General features: G+C 39.0%; 1 protein-coding gene across 2 annotated transcripts in view; it reads left to right on the forward strand.

Annotated features, from left to right (window-relative positions):
• CCT6B (chaperonin containing TCP1 subunit 6B) overlaps positions 1-12,607 on the forward strand; it is a 33,994-nt gene that overhangs the window by 11,613 nt on the left and 9,774 nt on the right. For both annotated transcript variants that reach the window (XM_028109351.2, XM_028109353.2), the window contains 5 exons: positions 3,148-3,258; positions 3,607-3,766; positions 6,005-6,087; positions 8,812-8,908; positions 9,209-9,356. In XM_028109351.2, the coding sequence (XP_027965152.1) occupies positions 3,148-3,258; positions 3,607-3,766; positions 6,005-6,087; positions 8,812-8,908; positions 9,209-9,356 (599 nt within the window). The remainder of the gene's footprint in view (positions 1-3,147; positions 3,259-3,606; positions 3,767-6,004; positions 6,088-8,811; positions 8,909-9,208; positions 9,357-12,607) is intronic.

A 12,607-nucleotide genomic window follows, 5' to 3' on the forward strand; every position in this document is an offset into this window, starting at 1 on the left:
ACAAAGTTCAAATTTTCCTGAATTGTCTAATGACTTTAGGATAAGAGTGCCTGCACTTATTTTCTTACCCCTTGGAGTTCATGTTTTCTTTACTGTTTTATAGCTCTTCAATGTTTTTAAGGTTGTTTTTTTGTTGGACTTTTTTTGGGGTTTTTTTTGAGAGAGAGTGTGTGTGTGTGTGTGTGTGTGTGTGTGTGCGCGCGCGCGCGCGTCCGCGCACATGAGCCAGTGGGGGTGGGGTGCAGAGGGAGAAGGAGAAAGATCTTAAGTAGGCTCCATGCCCAGTGTGGAGCCTGATGCAGGGCTTAATCTCAGAACCCTAGGATTACGACCTGAGCTGAAATCTTGAGTCAGATGCTTAACCGACTGAGCCACCCAGGTGCCCCAGGGTTTTTGTTTTTATTTTTATTTTTTTATTTTTATTTGATTTTTTAAAAAGATTTTATTTATTTATTCGAGAGAGAGAGAGAATGAAAGATAGAGAGCACGAGAGGGAAGAGGGTCCAAGGGAGAAGCAGACTCCCCGCTGAGCGGGGATGTGGGACAGAGCACGATGTGGGACTCGATCCCGGGACTCCAGGATCATGACCTGAGCCGAAAGCAGTCGCTTAACCAACTGAGCCACCCAGGCGCCCGGGTTTTGTTTTTAACCCAGAATTCTTAGTTGCTTTTGGTGGTAAGGTTGGTCCAAATTAGTCTGCCATTGCTGAGGGCAAAGCAGTTCTTGACTGATATTTCAGAAGGATCTCTCTGGTTGTTGTGGGGAGAATGCACTGTGGAGCCGGGCACATCCCAGTGCAAGGGCAGAAGCCGGAGGCCAGTCAGGAATCTGTTGTAATTCAGGTGAGGGATGAAAACAGTTCAGATCAGGGTATACTTAGAAGAAGGAGCAATAGGATCTATTGATGGTTCAATGTAGAATGTGACAGATAAAGAGGAAGGATGTCTCCTGGGTTTTTGCATGGAGCAGCTGGAAAAGCAGAAGTACCATTTCTTGGGATGGAAAAGACTGGGAGGAAAAGATTTGGGGAAATAAATCAAGAGTTTAGTTTGGGAAATGTTATGTTTTAGATGCCTATTAGGCATCCATGTGGAGATGTTGAGTCGGGAGTTGGAGAGGTGTGTCTGGAGTTTAGAACAGAGGTCTGATCTGGAAGTATATTTGGGAGTTATCCGAGCATAGGTGACTTAAAGCCTATGAGAGGTAATGAGATCATCTGGGAGGTGAATGTAGATAGAAAAGAAAGTTTACTGTCCCTCTACTCCTCCTGCTCGTGTTCTCTCGCTCACTTGCTCTTTCAAAATAAATAAAATCTTAAAAAAAAAAAGAGGGTGTTTAAAGTTGAGCCCTGGAAACTCTGATGTTTAGAAATGGAGAAGACGAGGAGGATTTAGCACAGGAGACTAAAGAGGAGTGGTCACTGGTAGGAAGAAAACCAGGAGAAGGTAGTGGCCCAGAAGCTAAGATAGGAAACTGTTTCAAAGGGAGAATAATCAACTATGTCATATGCTGCTGAAACTTTGAAGAAGTTGTGGATTGAAAATTGACCATTAGATATGGAAAGGATTTAATGTTTTTGGTGGCTCTAGTGAGAACTGATTCAATAAAGGAGTGGGTATGAAAGTCAGACTGAAGGTGGGCTCCAGAGAGAAGGGTTAGGGAAGAAGTGAGGATGCAAGCTTACACCACTCCAGGGAGGTTAGCAGAGAAATGGGGCAGTAGCTAGAAGGGAGTATGGGAAGGGACTTGAAGGAGAAGCATTCTTTGTTTTAAAGATGGGAGTTATCATGGCAAGTCTGTATCCTGACGAGAATGCTCCTGGAGGCAGGAGGAATTGATGGCAGTAGGGGAATAGGGGCAATGCTGGAGCAGAGAGGAGAAATGGAGTAGAGTACACACATGCAGAGGAGCGTAGACAGTTCATTCATAGGAACAGAGGTTCAGGTTCAAGTGCAGGTGGATTGGTGGAGGTAGTGATGGGACAGTGTTTGTATTTTCTCAAGCAGCAATGTCATTTGCTGAGAGTGAGAGAGGGAAAGAGTGGAGACTTGAAGAGTGATGAATATTGAACGTATCGTTAGCTTGTTTCTTCCTAAATATCTTCATTTTCAGTTAGAAGTTGGGAGCGATTAGATTAAATTTTGTAGTTAGATTAAAATTTTGAAAACTTCCTTATAATCGTGTTTATTTAAAAAATTATTTCTTACTTTAATGTAGAACAAATCCTGGCTATAAAAGATTCATAAGTAGAAATACCATTCTCTAATTTGGTATAAATGAAGTTTTAAATGTTATAAAAATACTCTTGAAAGAAAATTTGGAAAACAGGAAAAAAGCCTCTCCCACCCCCAAATTATCTGTATTCCTACTGCCTAAGCATAACTTTACTCTAGGTTCCTTTCATTTTTTTCTTGTTAATACCAAGGTGCTTATTTTTTAAAAGAATAGTTATAATCATGCTTTATAGGTAGTTTGTTGTTCTGTGTTTATCAGCTACCTCTGTAAATAATTTTCCATGTCATTATATAGTTTTCATGACCACCAAATAGTTGGGTCATTTATTTGCTGAACAGTGCCCTATCGTTAGACATTTAGGTTAACAGTTTTTGGTTGTTCCATATAATTATTTTGAACAAATGTTCCTAAGAAACTCATTGTGTGCCTACCTTTCATTACTTGACCAGCTGTGTCATCTGTTTGAGCTACATAATTTAGAGAATAATTCTGGGTTAACTTTTCATTGTGACCTCAATGAAATTGCATTGAAGTAGATTTTCTTTTCCAATTTTTTTTAAAAGATTTTATTTATTTATTTGACACACAGAGAGATAGAGAACACTAGCAGGGGGGAGCAGCAGGCAGAGGGAGAGGGAGAAGCAGGCTCCCCGCCAAGCGGGGAGCCTGATATGGGACTTGATCCCAGGACCCCAAGATCATGACGCGAGCCGAAGGCAGACGCTCAACTGACTGAGCCACCCAGGCGTCTCTCTTTTCCAATTTTACTAGTTATCTGTTAGGCTTAAAGTTGGTGCAAGGAAACAATGTGTGTCCGATCTGTTAAAATTTTAAGAATACAATACAATCCTTATTTTATAATAAATTTAGAGTGTATATTCCAAGTAAGAAACATTACATATTTTTAATAGATTGATCAGAGGATTAGTTTTGGATCATGGTGCCCGTCATCCAGATATGAAGAAGCGAGTGGAAGATGCATTTATCCTTACTTGCAATGTGTCACTAGAATATGAAAAAACGTATGTGGCAGTTACTCTTTGTAAATTTTGAAATTATATTTTCTAAAAGTGTTTTTAATTTTACTTAATTGATTTAGAGAAAGAGAGGTGGGGGAAGAGCAGAGAGAGAGAAGGAGAGAGAGAGAGAGAGGGAATGAATCTTAAGCATGCATAGGGCTCAATCTCATGGCCCTGAGATCATGATCTGAGCCAAAATTAAGAGTGGGACGCTTAACCAACTAAGCCACCCAGGTGCTCCCTAAAAGTGTTTTTTAATCTCTTTCTTCCCTCCCAAATGTTTAGTGTAAACTCCTACCTTTCCCTCCTTTTTCTTCCATATTTACTAGCTTGTTTTTATTAATCTTTTAGAGAGGTGAGCTCTGGTTTCTTTTATAAGACTGCTGAAGAGAAAGAGAAGTTGGTAAAAGCTGAAAGAAAATTTATTGAAGATAGACTACAAAAAATAATAGACCTGAAAGACAGAGTCTGTGCTCAGTCCAATAAAGGATTTGTTGTCATTAATCAAAAGGTGAGAAAGAAAGTTCAGATTTTAACTATTTGTAAATGTTTTTCAGCATTTCTTGTAGTGTGGTCTGTGGATTCCTAGGAGTCTCAAAGACTATTTCAGGGAGTCTCTGAGGTGTGTCCACATTTGCAATGATCATGCAAAAGTAGTGCTAGGTAAAGCTGCTGATGCCTCAGTACAAATCAAAGCAGTAACGCCAAACTGTACTATTAGTCATTATGTTCTTTATTGCCACACTATCACACACTTGCAGTTTAAAAAAAAGGCAGTTTCATTTGAAAATATCTTTTTTTTTAAAGATTTATTTATTTGAGAGAGAGTGAGAGTGTGCGTGTGAACGGGGGAAGGGGCAGAGGGAGAGGGAGAATCCAAAGTAGGCTGGCTGCTGAGTGTGGAGCCCGACATGGGGCTCAATCCCATGACCATGAGATCATGACCTGAGCCGAAATCAAGAGTCAAGATGCCCAACTGACTGAGCCACCCAGGCAACCCCCTCACTGGAGAATATCTTGAAGTGGTAAAACTTATTAATTAAATTTTGATTAAATATGCATCCTTTTATAATTCTATGTGACAGAGTCTGAAATCTGCATATCAAAATATGGTTGTCTTGGGGGCATCTGGGTAGCTCAGTTTGTTAAGCGTCCCACTCTTGTTTTTGGCTCAGATCATGATCTCATGGTTGTGAGATCGAGCCCCATGTCAGGCTCTGTGCTGAGCTGAGCATGGAGTCTGCTTGGGATTCTCTCTTTCCTCTCCCTCTGCCCACCCCTGTGCCCCCCACCCCCCGCCCCCATGCACCCTGCCCCCCCCCCCCGCTCACGATCACTCTCTCTCTCAAAAAATTAAAATATGGTTGTCTTGAGGGAAAATTCTTGTGTAATTGAGTTGCAAACTGAACTAGCCACTTTTTTCATGGACTGCCATTTTTACTTTAAAGAATAATTGGCAGGGTGCCTGGCTGGCTCAGTCAGTAGAGCATGTAACTCTTGATCTTAGGGTTGTGAGTGCAAGCCCCATTTTGGGCAAAGAGATTACTTTAAAAAAAAAGAATAACTGACAGAAAATTATTTAGACATGGGTATTTGGCAGGCTTGTCTCAAAAAGAAAGAAGTGGTTCTGTTACTTCCAAGGAAAACAACTGACAGTATTTGTTGCCAATAAATTTGAGCTTTCAAACCAAAATTAAAATTTTGGAAAACTTGTATCTGCTGCTGTAAACTTGACCGCTTTCTAATGCTTAAGGGACTTTTCTGATAATATTAGTGGTGATATTAGCAAATGTATATTTTTGATATTGTATACCCATGAAATGTATCAACATTTGGAAGCTCTGCTTAACGCAGTGAACCACTGTTTTCTAAATGACTAAAAAATGTATGATTTAACAAAGTCATGCATGGGTAAATAATACATTCAAAGTGTAAGATAGGCAAATGGATTTTAATATGAAAGAGTATGAAAAGTTTGATAGGTTCCATATTTCACATTGACACTAACCTTTAAGAAACTATCATTTATTCAGTTTTGATACAGTATCAAAGAAGAATATCCACATTTATCTGAAAAGGCTATTAAAATGTTCCTCCATTTTCCAATACATATTTGTTTGAGTCCAAGTTTTAATATACTTTAACCCAAACAACATATCACACCAAATTGAATGCAGAAGAAGATATGAGAATCTAGATGTCTTCTATTAAGACAGACATTAAAAAGATAACAAAAATGTGAAACAGTACCATTACTTTAAGCTATACATTTTTTTGTTTAGGAAGGTATAGTAAGTTTTCACTTAAAAGATATTATTTAAGGGGGCGCCTGGGTGGCTCAGTTGCTAAGCATCTGCCTTCAGCTCAGGTCATGATCCCAGGGTCCTGGGATCGAGCCCCGCATCCGGCTCCCTGCTCAGCGGGAAGCCTGCTTCTCCCTCTGCCCACTCCCCCTGCTTGTGTTCCCTCTCTTGCTGTGTCTCTCTATGTCAAATAAATAAATAAAATCTTAAAAAAAAGATGTTATTTATGTTAACATAAAACGGGTTTATTATTTTGAATGGATTAATATTTTAAAATTTTCTCAATTTTAATTTATAATATGACAAATATAGATACAGGTCAGATAAACAAAAGCTTTTTTGGGTTCTTAATAATTTTTAAGAATGTGAAGCAGTGCTGAGATCAGAAAGTTTGAGAACTACTGGCTTAAGATATGCTTATAACTTTTATGCTAATTTGATTTTAGGGAATTGATCCATTTTCCTTAGATGCTCTTGCAAAACATGGCATAGTAGCTCTTCGCAGAGCAAAAAGAAGAAATATGGAAAGGTGAGCTTGCTGATTATTATGTATCCTGTTTTTTTTCTTTAAATTTTTATTGTTATGTTAATCACCATACATTACATCATTAGTTTTTGATGTAGTGTTCCATGATTCATTGTTTGTGCATAACACCCAGTGCTCCACACAGAACTTGCCCTCTTTAATACCCATCACCAGGCTAACCCATCCCCCCACGCCCCTCCCCTCTAGAACCCTCAGTTTGTTTTTCAGAGTCCATCGTCTCTCATGGTTCATCTCCCCCTCCGATTTACTCCCTTTCATTCTTCCCCTCCTGCTATCTTCTTCTTCTTTTTTTTCTTAACATATATTGCACTATTTGTTTCAGAGGTACAGATCTGTGATTCAGCAGTCTTGCACAATTCACAGCACTCACCATAGCACATACCCTCCCCAATATCTATCACCCAGCCACCCCATCCCTCCCACCCCCCCGCCACTCCAGCAACCCTCAGTTTGTTTCCTGAGATTAAGAATTCCTCATATCGGGTGCCTGGGTGGCTCAGATGGTTAAGCGTCTGCCTTCGGCTCAGATCATGGTCCCGGAGTCCTGGGATCGAGTCCCGCATCGGGCTCCCTGCTCCTTGGGAGCCTGCTTCTCCCTCTGCCTCTCTCTCTCCCTCCCTCTCTCTGTCTCTCATGAATAAATAAATAAAGTCTTTAAAAAAAAAAAGAATTCCTCATATCAGTGAGGTCGTATGATACATGTCTTTCTCTGATTGACTTATTTCACTCAGCATAACACCCTCCAGTTCCATCCACGTCGTTGCAAATGGCAAGATCTCATTCCTTTTGATGGCTGCATAATAATCCATTGTGTATATATACCACATCTTCTTTATCCATTCATCTGTCGATGGACATCTTGGCTCTTTCCACAGTTTGGCTATTGTGGACATTGTTGCTATAAACATTGGGGTGCACGTACCCCTTCGGATCCCTACATTTGTATCTTTGTGGTAAATAGCCAGTAGTGCAATTGCTGGATCGTAGGGTAGCTCTATTTTCAACTTTTTGAGGAACCTCCATACTGTTTTCCAGAGTGGTCGCACCAGCTTGCATTCCCACCAACAGTGTAAGAGGGTTCCCCTTTCTCCGCATCCTCACCAACATCGTCATTTCCTGACTTGTTAATTTTAGCCATTCTGACTGGTGTGAGGTGATACCTCATTGAGGTTTTGATTTGGATTTCCCTGATGCCGAGCGATGTTGAGCACTTTTTCATGTGTCTGTTGGCCATTTGGATGTCTTCTTTGGAAAAATGTCTGTTCATGTCTTCTGCCCATTTCTTGATTGGATTATTTGTTCTTTGGGTGTTGAGTTTGATAAGTTCTTTATAGATTTTGGATACTAGCCTTTATCTGATATGTCATTTGCAAATATTTTCTCCCATTCTGTTGGTTGTCTTTTGGTTTTGTGGACTGTTTCTTTTGCTGTGTAAAAGCTTTTTATCTTGATGAAATCCCGATAGTTCATTTTTGCCCTTGCTTCCCTTGCCTTTGGCGATGCTTCTAGGAAGAAGTTGCTGTGGCTGAGGTCGAAGAGGTTGCTGCCTGTGTTCTCCTTTAGGATTTTGATGGACTCCTGTTTCACGTTTAGGTCTTTCAACCATTTGGAGTCTATTTTTGTGTGTGGTGTAAGGAAGTGGTCCAGTTTCATTCTTCTGCATGTGGCTGTCCAATTTTCCCAACACCATTTGTTGAAGAGACTGTCTTTTTTCCATTGGACATTCTTTCCTGCTTTGTCAAAGATGAGTTGACCATAGAGTTGAGGGTCCATTTCTGGGCTCTCTATTCTGTTCCATTGATCTATGTGTCTGTTTTTGTTCCCATACCATACTGTCTTGATGATGACAGCTTTGTAATAGAGCTGGAAGTCCGGAATTGTGATGCCGGCAGCTTTGCTTTTCTTTTTCAACATTCCTCTGGCTATTTGGAGTCTCTTCTGGTTCCAGACAAATTTTAGGATTATTTGTTCCATTTCTTTGAAAAAAGTGGGTGGTATTTTGATGGGGATTGCATTGAATGTGTAGATTGCTCTAGGTAGCATTGACATCTTCACAATATTTGTTCTTCTAATCCATGAGCATGGAACGTTTTTCCATTTCTTTGTGTCTTCTTCAATTTCTTTCATGAGTATTTTATGTATCCTGTTTTTTAATAGATTAAATTGAAATGATCCCATGGTATTCCTTTTAGCTTATATGTAAACATTGTTGAGCAAAATAGCATACAGATTCCAAATGTTGTTTTTAATTTCAATAAGTAATGGAAGTATCAAAAATCAAGACTGTTAACCTACCTCAGAACTTTGTTGAAGTACAAAGAAGGTTTTTATCTTAAAACATTTTTTTTAAAAGGATGAATGGGCAGAGCACTGAGGATTTTTTTTTAAGATTTTATTTATTTATTTGAGAGAGAGAGAGAGAGAGAGAGAGCATGAACAGTGGGGAGGGGCAGAGGGAGAAGCAGACTCCCCACTGAGCAGGGAGCCCGATGTAGAGCTCATTCCCAGGACCTGGGATCATGACCTGAACTGAAGGCAGCCGCTTAACTGACTGAGCCACAGAGGCGCCCCTTCTTAACACAGATTTTAAAAACAATACAACACAGCAACAATGCAGTCTTCTATGTTAGATATCTTTTCCCCTTTAAGAAATTAAGTCTTTAGTGCTTTCTATAACAAAAGCTATGGTGATATATGTCATTTCAGACTCTCTCTTGCTTGTGGTGGAATGGCTGTGAATTCTCTTGAAGACCTCAATGTAGATTGCTTGGGACATGCTGGTCTTGTACATGAGTGTACATTAGTGAGTATCTCCCTGGGCAGGGGTTATAAAGTGAAGAGTAAACCTTTTTTTTTTAATACTAAATCTTTTAGTTCAGGCTTTACCTTTTGATGTCTGAATAATCCCCAGGACAGATTTTACAATTTATTTATCTGAATGTTTGTTGAGAGTTCAAATATAACTTAACTGCTTTTAACACATATTTAGTTATGTTTGATAAGAAAAATTCACATGAAGATTGGATTCTAATATTATAAACTGGGCCTTCATTTCATAATAACATTAAGTATTAGAGTTATATTTTCTTGGATTATCCTCTAGGGTGAAGAAAAGTTCACTTTTATCGAGGCCTGTGTTAACCCTCGTTCTGTCACCTTGTTGGTTAAAGGACCAAATAAGCATACTCTCACACAAATCAAGGACGCTATCAGGGATGGACTTCGTGCCATCAAAAATGCCATTGAAGATGGTAGGCTCTTTGTTGTAATGGACATGAACCTTATGTATATTTAAAGTAGTAATAAATCTATCATAAATATATATAGTATTTTAAAAGATATGAATGATTATTATCCTCTCACTTCATTTTGGATAATTTATAGTTTAGATTGTGAAGATTTTTCCATGGAATATTCTTAATAAGTATGCTGCACTTTTTTGGGGGTTAGATTTTATTTATTTATTTATTTGAGTGAGAGTGTGTGAGAACAAGTGGGGGGAGGGGCAGAAAGAGGAGAGGGACAAGCCGACTCGCAAGCTGAGCAGGGAGCCTGACTCGGAGCTTGATCCCAGGACTCTGAGATCATGACCCGAGGTGAAGTCAGATGCTTACTCGACTGAGCCACCCAGGTGCCCCAGTGTGCTGCCCTTTTAATTAACTTCTGTTTATGAAATGAAAAAGCACTTAATTTAATGCTATAGTATCATTTTTTAATTTTTAGAAATTTATTTTTAAAACCATTGGGGCTCCTGGGTGGCTCAGTCAGTTAAGCGTCTGACTCTTGAACTCAGCTCAGGTCTCAGTCTCAGGGTCGTGAGTTCAGGCCCAAGTTGGGCTCCACGCTGGGTGTGGAGCCTACTTAAAAAAGAGAGAGAGAGGGACGCCTGGGTGGCTCAGTTGGTTAAGCGACTGCCTTCAGCTCAGGTCATGATCCTGGAGTCCCGGGATCGAGTCCCACATCGGGCTCCCTGCTCGGCAGGGAGTCTGCTTCTCCCTCTGACCCTCTTCCCTCTCATGCTCTCTATCTCTCATTCTCTCTCTCAAATAAATAAGTAAAATCTTAAAAAAAAAAAGAGAGAGAAAAAAAGAAATTTGTTTTTAAAACCACGAAAAGGCTTTTACAGCTTAGAACTCATTCCATTACCTTAGGTGCAGTGTAATTTTAAGAAAGATTAAGAAAGAATATTAGCATGTATTATTTATTGATAATTTATAAACCAACTTCCTTCTAAAAGGAGTTGGAGTAGGTAATTCAATAAAAACACAAATTTAAAATAGAATAATAGGGGCGCCTGGGTGGCTCAGTCGTTAAGAGTCTGTCTTCAGCTCAGGTCACGATCCCGGGGTTCTGGGATTGAGCCCCGCATTGGGCTCCCTGCTCGGCTGGAAGCCTGCTTCTCCCTCTCCCACTCCCCCTGCTTGTGTTCCCTCTCTCACTGTGTCTCTCTCTGTCAAATAAATAAAAAAAAAAAATCTTAAAAAAAATAGAATAATAAGCACATGAAAAGATCCTCAACATAATTAGTCATTAGGAAAATGAAAATTAAAACCATAAAGAGATACCATTTCACAACTGTTATGATGACTATAAATCAAAAAGCTGGACAATAGTAAATGTTGGCAAGGATATGGAGAAATTGGAGCTGTCAACATTGCTGGTGGGAACTGCTGGAAAACAATAGGGAGTTCCTTAACAAGTTAAACACAGTTATTATATGACCCAGCAAATCAACTCTTAGGTATACACCTAAGGTATACCTTATTCTTTGATCAAATTGTTCCAGCTACATTTGTTGAAAAGATTCTTCTTTAACCAGTGAGTTAAGTTGCGATTGAAACTTTTCACTGAAAATCAGTTGTCCATATTTGTGTGGTTCTATTTCTGGGTTCTTATTCTGTTCCATTGATCTGTCTATCTCAATGTTAATATACTATCCTGATTATTGTAACTGTAATTGGGCTCTCTCCTCAGCAGGGAGCCTGCTTCTCCCTCTCTCTCTCTGCCTGCCTCTCTGCCTACTTGTGATCTCTCTCTCTGTCAAATAAATAAATAAAATCTTTAAAAAAATTAAAATTTCAATTTCTGATTGTTGTTAAGACATAGAAATACAGTTGATTTTTGTATATTGATCTTTAATTCTGTAACCTTGTTAAACTCACCTATTCTAGTAGCTTTCTTATAGATTTCATTGAATTGTCTATATAAATGATCATGTTGTCTGCTAATAAAGACAATTTTACTTCTTCCTTTCCAATCTGGGTAGCTTTTTTTTTTTTTTTAAAGATTTTATTTATTTATTTGACAGAGAAACAGCGAGAGAGGGAACACAAGCAGGGAGAGTGGGAGAGGGAGAAGCAGGCTTCCTGTCGAGCAGGGAGCCCGATGTGGGGTTCGATCCCAGAACCCTGGGATCATGACCTGAGCTGAAGGCAGACGCTTAACGACTGAGCCACCCAGGTGCCCCTGGATAACTTTTTCTTTTTTCTTTTTATTTCATGGGTTAGAAACTTCAGTACATTGTTGAAAAAATGGTGAGAGTGGGCATCCTTTCCTTGCTCCTGATCATAGGGGGACAACATTCAGTCTTTCTCTATTATGTATGATATTTGGCTGTAGATTTTTCTAGAAGTCCTCTGTCAGATTGAGGAAGTTCTCTTCTCTTGCTGAGTTTTTATCACGAATGATGCTGGATTTTACCAATTGCTTTTCTGGTGATCTATTGAGGTGATTATATGTTTCTTCTCTGTTAGATTATTAATGTGGTAAATTACATTGATTTTCAAATGTTCAACCAACCTTACATTCTTGGGATAAACCCTACTTACTTATGATGTATTATCCTCTATAAAAATAGATTACAGTTTTTATAAAATTGTGGATATGTATATATACACACACACACACACACACACACACACAATTTGTCATTTTAATCATTTTTAAGTGTTACAATTCAATGGCATTAAGTTACATTCTTTCATGTTGTTGTGCACCCGTCACCATCATCCATCAATAGAACATTTTTCATCTTAAAGTACTGAAACTCCATAGCCATTAAACAATAACTCTCTATTCCCCTCTCCTCCCGTCTCCCGGAAACCACTATTCTACTTACGGTCTCTATGAAATTGACTTTCTATGCACCTCGTTTGAGTGGAATCATCCAGTATTTGTCTTTTTGTGACTGGCTTATTTCACTTAGCATAATGTCTTTCAGGGTTCATCCATGTTGTGGCATATGTCAGAATGTCCTTGCTTTTTGAGACTGAATAACATTGCATTGTATGTATATACCATCTGTTGTTTATCCATTTATCCATTGATGGAAACTTAGATTGCTTCACCTTTTGACTATTGTGAGTAATGCTGCTATGTGTATTGTCCTTTCTGTATATTGGATTTGATTTCCTAAAATAAGGGGTATTTATATATTTTTTGCTTATAATGCCTTTATCTGTTTTTTTTTTTTTTTTTTTTTTGCTGTTAGAATAATGCTGGC

This window comes from Eumetopias jubatus, unplaced genomic scaffold (assembly GCF_037043125.1).
Source record: "Eumetopias jubatus isolate StellerSeaLion01/CBP00866 unplaced genomic scaffold, mEumJub1_p1.0 scaffold_10, whole genome shotgun sequence".
NCBI lineage: Eukaryota > Metazoa > Chordata > Mammalia > Carnivora > Otariidae > Eumetopias > Eumetopias jubatus.